Source organism: Haliotis rufescens, unplaced genomic scaffold (assembly GCF_023055435.1).
Source record: "Haliotis rufescens isolate VD_foot unplaced genomic scaffold, xgHalRufe1.0.p SCAF_13, whole genome shotgun sequence".
NCBI classification, from domain to species: Eukaryota; Metazoa; Mollusca; class Gastropoda; order Lepetellida; family Haliotidae; genus Haliotis; species Haliotis rufescens.
The window spans coordinates 15735481-15756699 of record NW_025963813.1 but is presented as its reverse complement, the minus strand read 5'-3'; the positions used below and the strand labels follow the sequence as shown (position 1 = coordinate 15756699).

General features: G+C 37.6%; 1 protein-coding gene across 3 annotated transcripts; it reads left to right on the top strand.

Annotated features, from left to right (window-relative positions):
- The first annotated feature begins 2189 nt into the window (after nt 1–2189).
- On the top strand, nt 2190–18755 carry LOC124126533. 3 transcript variants are annotated; one of them, XM_046489992.2, is made up of 6 exons: nt 2190–2553; nt 15477–15618; nt 15840–15875; nt 16729–16764; nt 17797–18003; nt 18483–18755. In XM_046489992.2, the coding sequence occupies exons 2-6, from the start codon at nt 15528–15530 to the stop codon at nt 18734–18736; spliced, it is 624 nt and encodes a 207-aa protein (XP_046345948.2). In that variant the 5' UTR covers nt 2190–2553; nt 15477–15527; the 3' UTR covers nt 18737–18755. The 3 variants fall into 3 exon arrangements, with proteins under 3 accessions (XP_046345948.2, XP_046345947.2, XP_046345949.2); XM_046489991.2 differs by lacking the exon at nt 2190–2553 and adding an exon at nt 7509–7890; XM_046489993.2 differs by lacking the exon at nt 2190–2553 and adding an exon at nt 7929–8209.
- Nucleotides 18756–21219: the final 2464 nt, after the last annotated feature.

Here is a 21219-nt window from a genome sequence, read left to right as displayed (position 1 = left end):
GGAGTAAACTGTCCAGTCTCATTATGTCAGGTGTAAACTGTCCTGTTTCATTATGTCAGGTGTAAACTGTCCTGTCTCATTATGGCAGGTGTAAACTTCCAGTCTCATTATGTCAGGTGTAAACTCTCCTGTTTCATTATGTCAGGTGTTAACTGTCCAGTCTCATTATGTCAGGTGTAAACTGTCCAGTCTCATTATGTCAGGTGTAAACTGTCCAATCTCATTATGTCAGGAGTAAACTCTCCAGACTCATTATGTCAGGTGTAAACTGTCCAGTCTCATTATGTCAGGTGTAAACTCTCCTGTTTCATTATGTCAGGTGTAAACGGTCCTGTCTCATTATGGCAGGTGTAAACTTCCAGTCTCATTATGTCAGGTGTAAACGTCCAGTCTCTTTATGTCAGGTGTAAACTTCCAGTCTCATTATGTCAGGTGTAAACTTTCAGTCTTATTATGTCAGGTATAAACTCTTCAGTCTCATTATGTCAGATGTAAACTATTCTGTTTCATTATGCCAGGTGTAAACTGTCCTGTTTCATTATGCAAAGTGTAAACCGTCAAGTCTTATTATGTTATTATAAATTGAAAAATTTCCTTTTTCCTTTAGATTTATTCAGATGGTTGTTCTGATTGATGGAACATGAATGGGTTATCCATCTGAAGCAAAATAAGGTCACACCAGCACCATACTTCAGCACTCCCATTTGTCAGCAATGGATATTCTAAGTGCCGTTTTCGCCCACTTGTGCCAAAAAGTCCAGAATTTAAAAAATAATTTACATTTAATCTTTAGAGATATTTAGATACATTATTCATGTTGCACTTCTAAAAGTTTGAAGAAAAATATGAATGTTTACTACAACTACTTGCAACTCATACATGCCTGGGGTGGGTCTGACCCAGCTCAAAAACGACAAAAACACACACAGAACTAGGTATGTTTTAATTCAGGGATATTATTTATGCACAGTATCTTAAGGCAGATTAATGTGCAATAATGCATATCTAGGCTAATTCGAAAAAAATGAAAACCATTAACTTTTATATCCCAACATGATATGTGAATGTGTAAAATCTCAATTATCGAAAGTATTTCAAAATATAAGATACATGTGGGCTAAAAACTACTGCATGAAGTTCAGAAAGATTTTTAAACTAGTTTCTATCTGAATATTTATGTCCAAAATTATGTAAAGAAAACCGCTTTTAAGTGACATGTGGTTAAAGTTAGTGAAACAACATTTTTAATACTTTAAAATGCTTTTATCATCATTATGATGATATGTCTGTTTATCAGTATCAACATCCTTTATGTTAATTTAATGACTTAAAAATGTCTTTGCAAAATGATGTAGAAGGCCAAACTAATTATACAAATATAATGCACAATGTTATTTTTTGGAAATTCTGTGGTAATACATATTGTATTTTACTACCTCTAAGTGAGTTTTACACCATTTTTAACTAAAATACACAACTACATCTTTGGTCTTTTGAATATTAAACACAGTTCTAAAGGATATTCATAGACATCACTTGAAGGAACATGAACTGGAAAAAACTATAATAGCTCAAGACAATAGTTCAGAAGTTTGTTATGCTCAAACTGTCCCAGCAAAACATATTTACACTTTTAAAAATACGTTGCACTCACCAAACAAGAAAGATGCATAAGTCTAAAATAAATAATAGCAAAATAAATATCCATGAAAATGGGAAAAGTCATTGTAAACTTTATATATAACAATCACATCCAAATGTCTGTCATGAATAATCTTAATACAGTCATGTGAGTTTTCATGCTCCTAGTATTTACAGTCAAGCATCATGAGCGAATGAGCCAATGGGGGGTATGCTTCAACTATCCAGTCTATTGACTGGAAGACATGTATACAGAACTAGCCATCGTAATGGCCACGTATCAGCTGGCTGAACAGGACAAGTGTCACCAACCATATCCTCATCAAAACTGTTAAGAAGCCTTTTTTCGACAACGTACAAATGTAAAACATATTATGAAACTAATTGTCTCCCCTTCAAGGGCAGGCGGAGAATCGCACTTACCTCCCCTGAAATTATTTGTAGGTCAAATCAAAATACTTTGTCGATGTTTGAAAAATACAGAAAAATAGTTTTTAAATAGTTTTATCATGCAGCTATATAAATACATCCATATAACGATGAAATTACCAGTTTTTAGGTAAAATAGAATACATTTAACTTTTACTTACCTGAAAAAATGCTTTTTCCTTCTCTCTGAACTCCTGAAGCGCGGGATACAGTGACCAGGAAGTGTGTTGTTGTCATAACAACCAAGAAGACGCGCAAAATCGTCATCACAATTAGCGTAAATTGCCCTCGAACGTCACTGCTAATTGCATTCGTGACCAACTCATGTTATTCCCGGACAAGCCAAATAGTGTTCTTGGAGGTTACGGAAAGGGGCGAGTGGTGACGAATGTACTAATTGTGAAGCAAAACCTAAAGTGTTCTAAACATTGCTACAGAAGCGCCCCCTAGCAATAACTGCGGTCGCTACTGTGGAAGTGAGGGGTAAGTAGCAAGTCACGTGGATTATCGCACTTTAATGTTAATAATAATGTGTCAGTGATTCCATTAGTGTTGAAAATACTTCCTCACAGCAGTCACACTTTAAGAGACAAAATGTTATCTACAGAACTATGACTTAGTTCGTGTCTACCTGCCATTTGTTCTGCAACAGTGAACACGGAGGAGGCTAGTATCTGCCTTGTCATTGATCGCGCAACAAATGGAGCTCACATTACACATGTTCAGGACGCCCAACGTGTAGCAGTGAAATGCACCAGGTCCACTCTCCCCACGACAAAAGTGTCTTTCAGTCGCAACAAACGTATGTTGTGCCCTTAAACCTACAATGGTCTTAAGTCTACAATATTTATGAGTGGCCGTGGCTTGTGTATGCACGTGACACTTATTTCGTACGCACTGCTTCTCAACTGAACCCGGAAGTGCATCGTACTTCTGCCGTGTTGTGACAGCACACAGCGTGCAGTGAGACTGCATTGTTTGCGGTACAGCATAACCTGAAGAAACTTTCCTTCTTTATCAATCTGTAAACTATCATTATTTTATGCAAAGCTAAGAGGAAATAAATCAAAATGTTTGTAAAACGTTCGTGTATTTTGTCAGCAAGTGTGGTATTTTAAGGAATTTTATTCTCTGTATCACCTAGCTTCCAATTTGCCATTGTCTCATGGAAAAAAAACACTGGGAATTGGGCATTAAAATAGGAAATATTCCTTCTCGTTAGCAGTGTGTCATAACTCCCGTATAGCAACGTATATATCAAGTTCCATACCAACTACTTCTCGTGCACTCCCTGTTTCCTTCAGTGTTTTCAGTTGAGGTGTCTTTTGATGGGCTAAATATGGACACGATAACTTTCCAAATATCCAGTATAACATTAAATTCAAAATTCAAATTCTAATCCAGGCTAGTAATGTTCATATTCATTACATTAAATATGTTTAAATGTCAGTGGTTTTCATTCCCCATCAGATAGTTTGAAAGAGGACGAGAAAGTGATGTGTCACCCCCACACAAGAAGATTGATCAATATCAGTATTGTATATCCATAAAAAGTATATTGAATTCGTTTTTGTTTTGTTTGCAGGTCTTACCAGTTGGAACTGGTATTTATTTTGGTGTTCATGTTAGGGTCAGATAAAGTATAAAAAAAATTAATCAATAAACTGGAATTTAGTTTTGCATTTTTGGTATGCATTAGAAATATTGTATACAGGCTACTAGTATGGCTCCTTGTAATTCTATACTCATTGTGGGCAATTCTAGATGAATCCAACGTCAAAATATTCTTACTCTTTACATAATCTAGAATTTTTTATTAAAAACTAATAAGTTTTGCCTTCGAGACTTGTGCAAATCTAACAGGCTACCCATTTTACAGGTTAGGCAAATTAAACAGTACAAATGTCTCAGTTGGTTTATAAGACATCATTAGTATATGTAAGTGTTTGGGACATCCCGTGAAAACATAAATAAATTAAAGTGTGGCAGCAGTGAGGTAGTTGGTTTTAGTGCTGCTATAAGCATAATGCCAGTCACATCATTGTAGATGGCACCAAGTGTACATATTTGCATGTGGGTGGGGTGGTGTCACGTGCAAATGCTAGTACCAGTCAGCAGGACCTGTGCCCTACATCTGTGTATATTATTAGTTTTACACTCACATCTATACATAGGATGTGAAGCAAATGTATTACCTTGAATAGAACACGTTCTTTACATCAAATTATACATGTATTTTGTCTGAGGTTGAATTGTGTGTTCAAATCTGAAGAAAGAAGAGGATACTCCTATGTAGGAACTAAATAATGTTTGTGTAATTAGAGATGATGTAAGCTTCACATTGGCTTTTAGTTTGTGACACACGATTGGACATTCATGCAATGATAACTTAATACATGAAAGAAGTGTATGTAGCTGAACATAGATAAGCTGTTCAAGGTACATTTGTCAAGGTGGACATTGTGTGAGAAGTCAGATTGTAGACATCCATCACCTCCTGGGGTTAGTTGTTGGTGTATTCACTTCACATGACAAAAGAAATGAAGTTCATTGAAGATGTTTTATTACAAAAATACAAAACAACCTATGTATATTATTGATGACAAATCTGAGGCACATAAGAAACAAACAAACAAACATATAAGAAATTGTTAGCTAACAACAACATATGCATACTACATGATCATATATTTTTGATACTTTTTATGGCAAGTACCCATATTAAAGAAGGCATATACAATTTTGATAAATGCATGAATACCCCCTACTTGGAAAGCGTAACCACAAATGTGTTTGTCTTGCGACATGGACATTTTACCAAAACAACTCCCCAGGAACATTTTGAAAAAATCCTGTGAAGAATAATCCCCCAAGTAATTAATCTTTGTGTAATAGTTTAATAGTTACTTTCATACAACCACGTGTATTACCTTCCATGTTCGTATTAAGTGTCCATGTTATTTACCAGTAAGTAATTGTTTCAGAAAATGGTCCAAAGAAACAAAATATGTAAAAATGTGAGACATTATTATTACAGCTCACAGACACACCAACTGATGATGAGGGTTACTTTTAGGCAACTAAACTGACACATAACAATATGAAAATGTACAGCATAATGTCACACATCAGACATTGTGCATGCATAATGTCACACATCAGACATTCGGTGCATATATAACAATTACACATCAACAACTTTCTGAGTTGTGGCAGAAAGCAACAGTTTCCCACGCTTCCCATGCATAGAGTTGGTGCAGTCTTCATGATCTACTATCATGAGCAGAACTCAGACAAAATGTCGATTGGGATTTCTTTTACCACAGTACTTGCAAAACGTATTTAGAAACATGAATTAAACAATCTGGTCATGCATACACTGAAGCTGACTTAAGTTATATATCTTTATTCAACCATGTGAAAAGAAATTCGAACATTAGTGACTTGTAGTGTAACCATAGAGTTCTAGATAAATTTTGTTATTAAACAATATATCATGTGACTAACTAATTCTGCTCACAAGTTAGAAATGGGATTTACTATCAGTAGCCAAAACAAAATCTTAAGATTCCATTATTTGTCGAGTTTATAGGCGTTATCCCATTTCTGGTCGAGGGGACATGAGTAATAATATAGTCAAAAATCTCTTAAAATTAGAAATATTGATCCATAGCATTAATATGTCAGGTGTAAACTTCCAGTCTCATTATGTCAGGTGTAAACTTTCAGTCTCATTATGTCAGGTCTAAACTCTTCAGTCTCATTATGTCAGATGTAAACTGTCCTGTTTCATTATGCAAAGTGTAAACTGTCAAGTCTTATTATGTTATTATAAATTTTAAAAATTCTTTTTGCCTTTAGATTTATTCAGATGGTTGTTCTGATTGATGGAACATGAATGGGTTATCCATCTGAAGCAAAATAAGGTCACACCAGCACCATACTTCAGCACTCCCATTTGTCAGCAATGGATATTCTAAGTGCCGTTTTCGCCCACTTGTGCCAAAAAGTCCAGAATTTAAAAAATAATTTACATTTAATCTTTAGAGATATTTAGATACATTATTCATGTTGCACTTCTAAAAGTTTGAAGAAAAATATGAATGTTTACTACAACTACTTGCAACTCAAACATGCCTGGGGTGGGTCTGACCCAGCTCAAAAACGACAAAAACACACACAGAACTAGGTATTTTTTAATTCAGGGATATTATTTATGCACAGTATCTTAAGGCAGATTAATGTTTTTTCAAGATATGCAATAATGCATATCTAGGCTAATTCGAAAAAAATGAAGATCATTAACTTTTATATCCCAATATGATATGTGAATGTGTAAAATCTCAGTTATCGAAAGTATTTCAAAATATAAGATACATGTGAGCTAAAATCCACAGCATGAAGTTCAGAAAGATTTTTAAACTAGTTTCTATCTGAATATTTATGTCCAAAATTATGTAAAGAAAACCGCTTTTAAGTGACATGTGGTTAAAGTTAGTGAAACAACATTTTTAATACTTTAAAATGCTCTTATCATCATTATGATGATATGTCTGTTTATCAGTATCAAGATCCTTTATTTTTATTTAATGACTTAAAACATTTCTTTGCAAAATGATGTAGAAGGCCAAACTAAATATACAAATATAATGCACAATGATATCTTTTGGAAATTCTGTGGTAATACATATTGTATTTTATTACCTCTAACTTAGTTTTACACCATTTTTAACTAAAATACACAACTACATCTTTGGTCTTTTGAATATTAAACACAGTTCTAAAGGATATTCATAGACATCACTTGAAGGAACATGAACTGGAAAAAAACTATAATAGCTCAAGACAATAGTTCAGAAGTTTGTTATGCTCAAACTGTCCCAGCAAAACATATTTACACTTTTGAAAATACGTTGCACTCACCAAACAAGAAAGATGCTTAAGTCTAAAATAAATAATAGCAAAATAAATATCCATGAAAATGGGAAAAGTCATTGTAAACTTCATATATAACAATCACATCCAAATGTCTGTCATGAATAATCTTAATACAGTCATGTGAGTTTTCATGCTCCTAGTATTTACAGTCAAGCATCATGAGCGAATGAGCCAATGGGGGGTATGCTTCAACTATCCAGTCTATTGACTGGAAGACATGTATACAGAACTAGCCATCGTAATGGCCACGTATCAGCTGGCTGAACAGGACAAGTGTCACCAACCATATCCTCATCAAAACTGTTAAGAAGCCTTTTCTTGACAACGTACAAAATGTAAAACATATTATGAAACTAATTATCTTCCCTTCAAGGGCAGGCGGATAATCGCACTTACCTCCCCTGAAATTATTTGTTGGTCAAATTAAAATACTTTGTCGATGTTTGAAAAATACAGAAAAATAGTTTTTAAATAGTTTTATCATGCAGCTATATAAATACATCCATATAACGATGAAATTACCAGTTTTTAGGTAAAATAGAATACATTTAACTTTTACTTACCTGAAAAAATGCTTTTTCCTTCTCTCTGAACTCCTGAAGCGCGGGATACAGTGACCAGGAAGTGTGTTGTTGTCATAACAACCAAGAAGACGCGCAAAGTCATCACAATTAGCGTAAATTGCCCTCGAACGTCACTACTAATTGCATTCGTGACCAACTCGTGTTTTTCCCGGACAAGCCGAATAGCGTTCTTGCAGGTTACGGAAAGGGGCGAGTGGTAACGAATGTACTAATTGTGAAGCAAAACCTAAAGTGTTCTAAACATTGCTACAGAAGCGCCCCCTAGCGATAACTGCGGTCGCTACATTGGAAGTGAGAGGTAAGTAGCAAGTCACGCGGATTATCGCACTTTAATGTTAATAATAATGTGTCAGTGATTCCATTAGTGTTGAAAATACTTCCTCACAGCAGTCACACTTTAAGAGACAAAATGTTATCTACAGAACTATGACTTATTTCGTGTCTACCTGCCATTTGTTCTGCACCAGTGAACACGGAGGAGGCTAGTATCTGCCGTGTCATTGATCGCGCAACAAATGGAGCTCACATTACACATGTTCAGGACGCCCAACGTGTAGCAGTGATATGCACCAGGTCCACTCCCCCCACGACAAAAGTGTCTTTCAGTCGCAACAAACGTATGTATTTGTCAGACTAGAAAACCGTTCCTGAAGGCGAATCTGACGAGAATGATAGAGCCACCCAAACATTTACGTCTGTTTCTTCATTACAAAGGTCTAATTCAGTATGGAGTTTCTTGAATGTACGAACATTGAGTTTAATCGTTGTTTACTTGTCAGATTATCAACAACAATCTGATATGGTGTTATTGAATCAGATATCGAATAATGTGCACAACATTTCCATAAAATAATTCTGAAGGACAACAAAAAGGCAACAAGCAGATATTCAATTTTTAATCAGCAGTCACTTTATGAGACATAATGTTATCACAAATACACGTGATCTGAGACCACTTCCGGTAAGCTACCGATCTTCGTTATTGTAATAACAACGTAACTTGAAATAAAATTTGACGTAAATTGTAATACGCAAATTGTAATAAAAATTGACGTAAATTGTAATAATCTTAACTTGCGGTAAAATGTAATAACTTTTTACGTAAATTTTAATAACCTTATAAGTTTAGTGTCAAAGGCGTTAAATGACTAGAACCTATCCTTGTCAGGGTTGGTACAGGGTTTATCGTACTATTGTCATTAAAGTATGGGTGTGGGGGAGGATTGAGGTCGTTATCGTGCATTGTTGTATAATTATATGTATATATAAACGCATTGGAATTTCATTTCTATGGTTGTCCAGAAGAGGATTAATTACTAGAATGAACTTAGTTTTCTTATTTATTTGAGAAATACTCTGTGTGTTTTGTATTATATTTTGACGAAGAATTCAAATACATCAAATGAGTGACAAATCTCTTGTGCAATGTCAATTAAAAAAAACAGTCGTCAGCAAATGCAGCATAGATTTCCCATGCATGGGAAAGGAGAATACTTAATACATAACATTATATACAATGTTTTTATTCATATCAAAAGAGGGGCGTGGATATTTTTTACCTACATTGCTTAACTATTAGATATTGTGCATTCTCGATCTCTGTGAACTTCTCACAGATAAAGAAATAATAATAAATAAATGCAAACCATGTTAACTTATGCAATATTTGTAGCAATGTATGATTAACATATGGATAATTAATATAACATAAAATATTTCCTTTCATAACAAGAAGTATATTTAATAAATGTTACTGTCTGGATTCCTTTCATATGTCATGAAGAACTAACAACAACTTACTGACAACTTTTGCTGGGATAATAACTCCTTGTCCCAACAACAAAAACAGAATCCATCATGATAACGGCACGAAATCATAATTCAAAGCATACACAAATAATATCCGGTATCTTCGGGCATGTCTTGTTGACAGAATGTATAATAAATTTGTTGCAATCAATTATTGCTGAAATATATCTGTTTTGATCAAAATTGAAAGGATGGAAAATCTATAATGAAAAGGGTTTTGTCACTAACGTAAATATTCTCTTTGACCTTATACGAAGAGTATTCTAAGATCCTTAAACTCGACAATCGTTGATTGATTGCGCCAAGCAACCTTGATACCAAATTTGGTACCTCACGTATAATGCGGTACATAATTTTCGAAACAGATAATTACGTTTTTCATAAGTTATCACTAATTTGTGACATATATACGGACAAAAATTACCTCAGAGGATTATCTTTTCTGGGGGTTTAAGAGGATTAAAATAATTCCAGCTAACATCAAGCACTGTAATAAAATATTGAAATTATAGCATACCATCTTAACATTCCAATGAAAAGAATAGTGACTAACTAAGAAACCAAATTATATTTATCTCCGATACTATGCCCTCATCAGTACACACACACACACACACACACACACACACACACACACACACACACACACACACACACACACACATACACACATAGGTATGTATGTATGTGTGTGTTTGTGTATGTGTTTATGTGTTTATGTATGTATGTATGTATGTATGTATGTATGTATGTATGTATGTATGTATGTATGTATGTATGTATGTATGTATGTATGTATGTATGTATGCCAGTAAATACGACCTCTATATTTCATTGGTATCAGATCTAGGACTGCACTTCTACATACAGTTCCAAGTGAAAGATGAGTGACACCACTTTGTGAGAGGTCCCACAAAAATGCTGATATGAGCAATTAAAGGTTATGCAAAATGTAACAAATGAACAAAGTAAGATATTTTAAAAGATAAAATAGAAACACAAACCTGTAGATATATGAATTAGAATGTAGCAAATACATTAGATAAACGTATCTTCTACGTAGATAAAAGTATGTCCAACGAAGACATAAGTATATTCTTCGTAGATAATACCTTTTTCATTTTTTATCACTAATTTGAGACGGACAATAAACCCTAAAAGCATAACCTCCTCTAGGGGTTTAAGAGGGTTAAAGTAATTCCAACAAACAACAAGCACTGTAATGAAATTACAACCTACTTTGTTAAAATGCTGATGAAAAGACTAGTAACTATCTAAGAAACCTCAGATTGGGCCTCATCAGCACACACACACACACACACACGCACGCACGCACGCACGCACGCACACGCACACACATACATTCACACACACACACAGAGATACAGACACAAACACGTGTTGCACACACTACATACCCATAAAAAAACACCCCCACACAAACACTATATGTGTGTATGTACGTATGTATGTATGTATGTATGTATGTATGTATGTATGTGTATGCGCGCATGTAGGTGTGTATGTAATGACAGTAGATGTGAGCTCTATGTCATTGGTATCACATATATTACTGCACTTCTACATACTCTAGATGACAGTATCAGGTACGTGGATGAAAGTATGTAAGTGGACGATAGTATCTAGATGGCATACTATCATCTACGTAGAAGATACTATCATATACGTAGATGAAAGTATCTTCTACGTAGATGAGAGTATCTTCTACTTAGATGATAGTATCTTCTACGTAGATGATAGTATTTTCTACGCAGATGGTAGTATCTTCTACGTAGATGATAGTATTTTCTACGCAGATGGTAGTATCTTCTACGTAGATGATAGCATGCCACAAACATCACATCACTTCCAATAAATGTCTTTCACTATTTTGATACCACCCTTTAATGACGATTGTACGATAAAGCCTATACCAACCATCCCTAACTTTACAGTTTTATACGTTTGTCATCATACACTCGAATTGTACATGTGAAACAAAAGCTCAACTGACAAAGATCATTTCTAGTCAATTGGCGTCTTGGACACTACGGTAGTAAGGTTATTACAATTTACGTAAGAATTTATTACATTTTACCGCAAGTAGAGATTATTACAATTTACGTCAATTTTTATTAAAATTTGCGTATTACAATTTACGTCAAATATTATTACAATTTACCTTTTTATTACAATTTACGTCGTAACACCCCGCATTGTTTGCATTGCCTGTAATAGGTATCCAAGATTTCTCCGAGCCCGTCCGAGGCAAGCTTCGAGCTTCTTCCAAATTATCTATGTTACCGAGTTCATCACGCACAGTCCGAAGAACCTTAGTAGTCTTCGCGGAAAGTTTTTCTCGTCGTGAGTAGTCTAGAAAACCTAATTCATTACGAACAAAGTTGATGCCATGTTTAGCGGCTATCGTAGACAAGGCTAGGGGCTTACGAGTACGATAATGCAGAAGGTCAATATCCGGAGAGCCACGCAGTCGCAATATTCCTTTACTATCTATGTCAAACTTTGAATAGTCACGACCAATTGGGGTTTCTTTAAAGGTATCGTAATTATCATTCACGGTTGATTGTAAAAGTTCATCGTTAAGATTCGTAAAGCTGGTTTCATCAGACCCTCTTCGATTGTACTAGGGTTATCGAAATCATCTAAATTAAAATCATCCATTTTTATATTAAACATAAGGTTACATAATTTCAATATAACAATGTCTTCGCAGTACGGACGCAAGTTAAACCGACAACGTAGACTTCGAGATCCATTAGGGGTCAAAGCAATTCGTCAGTCTGTAACTATAACTAATAACCCGAGTACCATTGATCAGAATCAAACGCTTCTGGTTCGCTTTCCTAATCTCGGCGCACACGATGTGTTAGTTTCGGGAACTGTCCGACTAGCATTTACGATTAGTTTGACTTCTACCGACGTTAACAGGGAGCCTGTTCAGAACATAGGTCGTGCTATCGTTAAGAAAATCGCGATTAAAATTAGCGGTAATGAGGTTTTGAGTATCGATGATAGCGATGTATACTATTGTTACATGGATCTCTGGAGAACGGATAAAGAGAGGGAAAACTTACAATACCAAGGTATTTGTAATCGGAACTCATTGAGACTGCGTGTGGGTGCTGAAAATGGTGATAATACCGTCGTAAAAGATCTCGCTGTTGCCGACGCATTAGGTAACCGATTCTATATTCCGCTAGACTTTGAATTACTAGATTCCCAAATGCCCTTTTATCAAGCATCCCTAGGCGATAGGTTAGAATACGAACTCACCTTTAATGACTACGGTAGAGTAATCAGAGCTGCTGAAGATGCTAGCTATTCCATTGAAAATATCTCGATGGAGTATGATATGATAACAGATCCCGAATTTGCCAGACAAATTCGTAACCAGTATACCGGAAGTTTAGCTATTTTGTACGATCGCGTTCTTCGACACCGAAAGATCACGAGGAACAAAAAAGATACGACGTGGAATATCAATCTAAAAGTCCCCACGAGACCATTTAAGGGTATTTTAATGTTGTTCGAGGACCCCTCCGATGCATATAAAAGAAATACCGAGAAGTTCTACAATCCCAAGATTACAAAAGAAGAATTGACCATTGAGGGCGTTCCTAATCAACTATATAGTCAAGGAATGCTAGCGTATCAACAGTGAGATGAGATTAAAAAAACTTCCTTCTATAAAACGAAGCCCAGAAGTTAACGCGGTCGTGAAAGATCTGTCTCTCGGGGATGTATCGATGGGTGAATACACCATGAAGTATGCGCTATGGCTCGACATGCGAACCACGGACGATGACCAACTACACGGCAGTGGGAAGAGAATAGAAAATGCCAGCGAGGGTGTCACTATACAGATAACGAAGTTCCAGGAATCGGCTGGTAAATTAAACATATATTTGTATGTGATTATGGATGCGCAACTTAAAATACAGAATGGAAGATTCGTGCAAGCAATCTATTAATAATCTTTTACGTAAAGAACCCACTGCGCTATCATCTGCGGGCAAACGGGTTGTGGAAAAACAGCTTTTATTCTAGATATTTTACAAAGTCATTATCGGGACGTTTTCGATCATGTTATTATTCTGTGCCCGACTATAAGCGTTAATAAAACATACCTATCGAGAGATTGGGTAATGAATGACGATGGGGTGTACAGAGTTGATCCGGGCGATCGTTTACAAGAATGTTTACGAGTATGTCACGAAAAATACAAAGGAGAATCAACCCTTTTTATAATAGACGACTGCAGCGGGAGTAAAGAACTAACCAAAAAGAAAGATATGCTTTCGTATTTAGCATTCTCCGAACGGCATACTCAACATAGCATTTGGGTACTTACTCAAAAATACAACTCTGTCCTGAAAGATCTCAGAGAGCAGACCAAATGGGTAGCCCTGTTTCATCGCAAAGACCGCCATTCATTCGAGGAATGTTTACACGAAAATGATGTTATTTATACCAAGTCCGAACGAGATAAAGTCAGAAAACTGTTAGCTTCAATGAAGCACTGTAAACTCAAATTATGTCAAATATAGCAAAAAGATAGCAAAGTTATAGCAAAAATATGTAAAAAAATAGCAAATATAGAGCAAAAAGATAGCAAATACAGCAAAAATACGATAAATTGAACATTAGCGGTTATTATGATGTAATAATGTGGCTTGAAATCATCATTCTTTTGCAACAGTTTATTATTACGGGCTGTATTGGATATGCCCTATTTTATTATGTTAGACTTAAATATCTCCTTAGGTATAACATTATGGAATGCGATGAACTCATCGAACAAATGCTCAAAGATGAGCCAGAACATATGACAGATAAATCTTTAGATAAACATAGAGAAAGACTCGTCGCTTTGGCAGCCGGTGGAAAATGTTCCGAATATTTTGGGGAAAATTATACCATCGAAAAAATTGATAACATGACCGACGAAGAAATTAAAAAACTGTACGCGCGTTACGAGTCTAGACTGGGAGCTACCATGACTAAAACAATAGGGTCAGCTATGTTACAACTGTACACAGTCGTAGCAAGTACGTTTCTCCCTATCCCGGCAGAACATCTCGTTGACAACAGAAGATATAACGTCATTGGTTCAATCCTCATCAAGAGGTATTACTTATAAATCTGATAATTCATATATATCACTTGAGTTGTCACTGCAGCCTATTGAGCACTTTCCCGAGGCAAGGGAGTTAACTGACTATAAGTCCAGTTTCCATCCCTGGCCGAACTAGACTGGAATTCCTGGGCTCGATCGTAGCGCCACCAGTGGTTATTACGAGTTATATCCCTTACAAGCCTCTCCTATGGACCAATCTAATTCCACCTCTCGTATCACTTGCATTTGCTTCAAACAAAATGGCGGCGCCCTGTCAGGACGATCTGATCGATAAACAAGATCTATATTGTGATAAAACGAGTAATACATCGCAAAGTTCATCAAATCACGTAGGCACCTTGATTACAAACATGAAAAGATTTAGTCAATCCGGCGATAGGAACGAGTTAGCTAGGATGGAATCCTCAATTAATGACCATTTAGCTTTTTTAAATGAAAAGAAGGAAAAAAGAAAGAAAGAAAAAGAACTGGAAAGAGATGTAAATGATCTTGAAACAAAATATATCGCACACGATGCTGAAACAATAAACTTAAACAACAAATAAGAAGAAAATTTCAGAACAAATAAAATAAAAGGTATTATATTTAGAAGCAAGGCAAAGTTGTTCGCTCGTCACTCGGAAAATCCGGGTTCGATTCCCCAAATGTGTAAAATGTGGAAAGCCAGTTCTTTTTTCCCCACCAACGCGTGATGTTACTAGAATATATCTGAAAGCGGCGAAAACAAAACACATACTCATTCAGAATTAATCGACCCGATGAATCAAAAGATTGAATCAGATGAAGCAAAGGACTGAATCCGAAGATTCCAATGAGTGAATACAATGAATCAAATAACCGAACCTGATGAATAAAATAACTGAATCCGATGAATTACATGACTGGATCCGATGACAGGCAACCCCACTCTGTTTCAGCGCCCGTGCCGTATTCGTCTCCTAGTAACCCACCATTATCTCCAACGTGCTATGAAGTTGTTTGAATGGATTGCTGCCCTCTGCCTCTTTATTCTGCCCTTGACAGTGGGGCTTGTACCGGTAATCTGCATATTCTTGGCAGGTAGGTTTCTACAGTAATATTGTAAACGCTTGTAAAAACTATATGGAAGTATATAAAATTACAGATAACACTGCCTTCGTGTGTTTTGTAAAACGTGTATTAAATTTGAACTGATGACTGACCATTGATTAAGGCTACGTTTGAAACCAATGAAGCGCTCGCCACGAGACAGCAATCAAACAAACTGTCTTCTCATTTCCTTTTGTTTTGTTCTTTTCCAGGATGGTATTATCCGTCTCTTGTGGCTCGCCTCAAAGGTAGGTTTCTAATGTGTAAATTGTTTAAAGCTACGTTGAATGATATGCTATTACAGTGAGTGAGATAAATTTTAACCTCGCATCAGCATTATTTCAGCCATATAGCGACGATATGCTGTACAAATAACATTGCCTTTGTGTATTTTGTTAACTGATGACCATTGATTAAGGTCATGTTTGACGCCCATGCAGTGTCAACCATTTTGCAGCAGTAAGACATTCAAATTCAATTCAAATTAAGCATGTATATAACGCTACTTATCCAGATATACTGCCTGCTCAAGAGCGCTCAGTCGTATGTTTTTTTTGAAGAGGGTGGTCTTGGGTTTGATCTGAAGGTGTTGCCATCTTCAGATCCCCTGACATCAATGGACAGTGCATTCCATAGAGTTGCACCTGCTTTTCGGAAGGTTCTGTCGTCATATGTTGTTCTGCTGGTTGGTGGAAAAGCAAGCTGTAGTTGGTTTGCAGATCTCAGTGTTTGTCCAGGTTGGTAAAGGGCAGTGAGTTCCTGGAGGTATACTGGGGATAACCCATGGATTGATTTGTAGACAAACATGATCAGCTTGAACACGATCCAGAGTCTCACAGGTAGCCAGTGCAGCTCTTTCAGGACGGGTGTAATGTGTTCACGCATTGACTTCCGTGTGATGAGTCTGGCAGCAGTGTTTTGCACACGCTGTAGTCTATCCAGATGATGTTGCTGGATACCATACAGAAGACTATTACAATAGTCAAGTCCTGATGTTACAAATGCCTGGACAAGGCACTTGACTGATGTCTACACATCTTCCTATCTGTCTGATGTTCCTGATGCTGTCTTCTTTTTTCCTCACGTTTTGCTCTCTTTCAGATTATTACACAGTATCCAAAGCTGTCGAGGATATCTGTGAGTATACCTTGCTTGGATACACCCGTATGCATGGGAGTCTATCCTTTGACGAGACATATCTGTGATACACATCTCTATGCATGACAGTATTTCCTGTGTTATAGACTGCATTCTCAGCCTAGATAGGGATCGAGTCGATACAACGATAGTATGGATGTGTTTTTCTTCGTTAGGATGGGTCGTAGCGAGGATATATGTAAACGATCATGCAGTCTAACTCTCTGACTTTTCTCATGTATGCTAAAACGCTGAGTTCAAGATTAAAGGGTCTAAATGACCAGCAACAACACTTCTGTATTTATTCGTGCAAGGGTATTCCCAGTGCTTTACCCCAGAATGTGGAAATAGTCAGTCAGTGTTTACGTCATTTTAAGAATACAGTATCGTGAAAAATGTAAGAACATCAAATTGTGTCGTTTATACGCTTATGACTATCAGTTTCTGAGTTTGTGACTGACCTCTCGTCCAATAGAAAAGCTGAATGTCGTGTAAACGTCACATTACAAAATGTATACTGTAAATCTTGAAATTAGCGCAAGCGTGAATTTAATGCGTTTGGTCTTTGCTCGTATTAACTGACTTCGCATTTATGTCTCCAAAATACTATGAACAATAAGAGGGCCAGACAGGACACATTGGATGGCGGAAATACCAACTAGAATATAAACACAAACACGGTTTTTGAGCAGCAGTTGTAACAAGTATATAACAATGTCATTCAAAGAACAGGAATTATACAATGGGCATCCGGTGATAGTTATCTCTGCTTGTTGACACCTTCTCCGCACACCAATCAGTGAACTTGTTGGTTCGATAATTTTATTGCGTCTGAACTTCCTTCATGCCTAGCCCTAGACAATGCGGAGATACAGCCTATTCCCTTTAGTAAACAAGAGATAAAAATCAAAATCAAAGCCTCTATAGCCCAAAGATGACATGCCTAAAACGTACCAAAAATACAAAGCAGTGTTAAACTAATTTCACTCACCAACTAACGTAGAGGTAGTGAATCTATACTTTTTCTTTCAGGGAATAAAATCTGGGGTCCCCGGCAGCGAGGGAGACAACAAACCTCCCTAAACACAGACAGTGGGCCACTGGCCACAGACAGTAGGCCACTGGACACAGACAGTAGGCCACTGGACACAGACAGTAGGCCACTGGACACAGACAGGGGGCCGCTGGGCACAGACAATCGGCCACCAGACGAGCCAGTTGGACCGCCCCTCTCCGATGGTAATACTGTCAGTTGTCTGAGAGATTAACATCATGATCAATATGCATCCATACAATCTATTACCTATTTAGTATAGTACATTAGTGCATGTTCGTGTCTCATCAAATGTTTGGACGTTTATTCAACAACTGACCTTATTTCCACGATAGTGAATTTTGAATAAGGATTCTAAATCGAAAACGTAAACCCCACAAATTTCACTTTAGGTAACAAACAAGTTCGTGTTTGGTTATGGAAGACATAGGTTCACTATAGTTAGAATTATAGTTACGTAACTGTTGCCCCTAGCAGTAACGCAGAACAGGTGGTAAACGATGCAGACCTGACATACTATCAAACCAGGCTACAGGACGGAAGCTGAAATCGTCACGTCAACTATTCCAAATACAAGTTTAAGTTGCCCAGGGGTCATGAGATATTGTTTTCAGTCAATCTTTATGAGTTATTCACAACCTGCAATGTCTGTTTTCTCATCCAGATGCTGCAGTTGAAATTATCGTGAGCAGAATTTCAAATAAATGGAAAAATTTGGGAAGACGCCTTGGAATGACAGACGATGAACTGGATAACATAGACAGTGATCACAAGGGACAGAGGGAGAAGGCACATCAGATGTTGCGGGCTTATAGAAACAATGCCGACCAACCCATCCTAGACAAACTTGTTAAAGCGTGCAGGAAGGAAAGGCGCGCAGACATTGCGAGCGAACTTTTGAAGCTTAAACAGGAATAAAACAAAATATAAAGACACACGTTGACCATTGCATGTTGTCACTGTTGACAGAGTGTTGAAGGTTGGTTGGTTGGTTGGTTGTTTAACGCCGCACTCAGCAATATTCAAGCTATATGACGGCAGTTTGTAAATAATCGAGTATGGACGAGACAATCCAGTGATTAATATCATGAGCATCAATCCACGCAATAGGGATTGATGACATGCATCAACCACGTCAGCGAGTCTGACCGCCCGATCCCAGTGGTTAAGGAAGACCCCATGTTGGGCTCGGAGGACACGCCTTCATATTGCATTATCATTGGCATAGTTTCATCTTAGGCTGATCATAAAACAAAAGCAATGAACATGGGCTGGGACGAGTCCAAATTTACTACCCGGGTACCCACCCACCTATCATCCGACCCTACCCTGGTACCCACTGTTGGTCTCAAGAAAGAGGTACAAAATGTCCGATTGGGAATAGTTTGACTGTAGCCCTGGACAAAATGTATTTAGATACACGTATAAATCGATCTGGTCATGCATACACTGACGTTGACTGAAGTTTTATCTTTATTCAAACATATCTGGGTGCACAGTCGGGGCGGTCGGGTAGCCCAGTGGTTAAAGCGTTCGCTCGTCACGCCGAAGACCTGGGTTCGATTCCTGACATGGGTACAATGTGTGAAGCCCTTTTCTAGTGTCCCCCGCCATGATATTGCTAGAATATTGCTAAAAGCAGTGTAAAACCATACTCACTCACTCACTGGGTGCACAGTCAGAAAGAAACGCTAACTTCAGTGACTTGTAGTGCAACCATATAGTTCAAGATCATTTTTGTCATTAGACAAGATATCACATAACCTACCACGGGTCCGGTTTGTTCTGTGGGTACCCGGGTCTTTCTCGGCACACACCAGACCAGGGGACCCGAGTTACCCGTCCCAGCCCGACAAGGAACCAATGTTCTTGGTATTAATACCTCTGCCAGTGCATTGGCTCAGTTTGTTTGCACACATTAGCACATGCAACCCAGCCAACACGCTGATCCTGGGCCAACATTGTGCGCGTGCCAGCTTTGTATACGTTTGAACTTCTATAATCTTAACCGCCGTGATATTGCTGGAATACTGCTAATAGCGGCGTAAAACCATACTCACTCACACACTATAATCTTAAAATATATATTTTATTTAATAACGCTTTTAAAATTTACAAACCATCAAAACTTAGTTTAATTAATTACATCAACACTCTTTACTTATCTTTTGTGCAACCAAATGAAATTTTATATTTATTTCCCACTATTTTGTAGTTCTGCATATTCGCTGTGACCCTGTAGCTGGCCATCTACACTTGTCGGAGGAATATAGGAAGTACGTTGTCTTGACTACCAGTTGTCGGACTTCCATTTTTTATTGAAGCCTTGGTGGCTGGGTGGGTCAGATGAACTTAGATCGTTGACTTTGTGTGCTGGCCAGGTGGCTCACTCTGGCAGTGTGGGTTCGAATCCCGGGTGGGACTCAACCCCAAAAAGTACGAGAATCGGTACTTTACTAAGAAAGTGTTATCCCAAATATAACATTTGTTACTACGCCTCTAGCTAAAGGAGATAATCGCTCATATTCTTACAAAAAATATAGACCGGTTAACATCAGCGAAAGGAGATATATTTCCCCTTAAAGAACATGAACAAATGGCATGGATTAGCTACATAACGAGTATAGTGAAACCAAAATGGCGCTGTTCTTCAATCAAAAACAAACAAACCCTCACACTTCCTGCCTTCAATGACCGCCTCCGTGGTCTAGTGGTAGAGCGTCCGCCCGGAGAGCGGAAGGTCCGGGGTTCGATCCCCGGCGCTCATACCAAAAGACGTTAAACGATTGTTGTTACCCTGTCTGGCGCTCGGTATTGAGGGGCTAAAACAAGGACTGGTCGGCTCGGAGTCAGTATACTGTGTCTGAGTGGGGTATTCATGTTAAACTGCGGCATGGTATCTCAGTGAGCTAGCACTATTAATCGGCATCAGTCCGGACTAGTACAAGCAGCCACACAAACACACACATACATGGACGCGACGTTAAACCCCATTTCACCTCACCTCACTTCAGGGCGACTGACTGAGGTTGGGTATTGTACGTGCGCTTTCCGACTGCGAGCGTATGTCGCACACGGGGTCTTTGTGCGAGTCGCAGGCTTGACCTAAATACGCCGCTGACTGCCTGAATAACATACGATGCATTGCAAAGTCAGTGCACAATTAAGAGCTATTTGAGGAAGGGAAATAATCATTTACTCGTGGTACCTTACAGCTTGAATAAGACACGACGCACAGCCTTGCAAGGCCCAACGTTATAAAGGTATAGAGACGTAGCTAATGGAGATAATCTGTCGATGCCCAATACTTAATTCATACAAAATATGACCCAGTAAATTTAACGAAAGCAGATATATTTCCCAATAACATTTGAATGTTTAAGAATTGAACGTCAGTTTGG

Excerpts from the sequence above, each read along its gene's own strand:
- LOC124126533 (XM_046489992.2), top strand. The coding sequence starts at position 15,528 with ATGAAGTTGTTTGAATGGATTGCTGCCCTCTGCCTCTTTATTCTGCCC. Across the intron at positions 15,619-15,839 it reads AATCTGCATATTCTTGGCAG|GATGGTATTATCCGTCTCTT; the intron begins GTAGGTTTCTAC and ends GTTCTTTTCCAG. Across the intron at positions 16,765-17,796 it reads CAAAGCTGTCGAGGATATCT|GGAATAAAATCTGGGGTCCC; the intron begins GTGAGTATACCT and ends TTTTTCTTTCAG.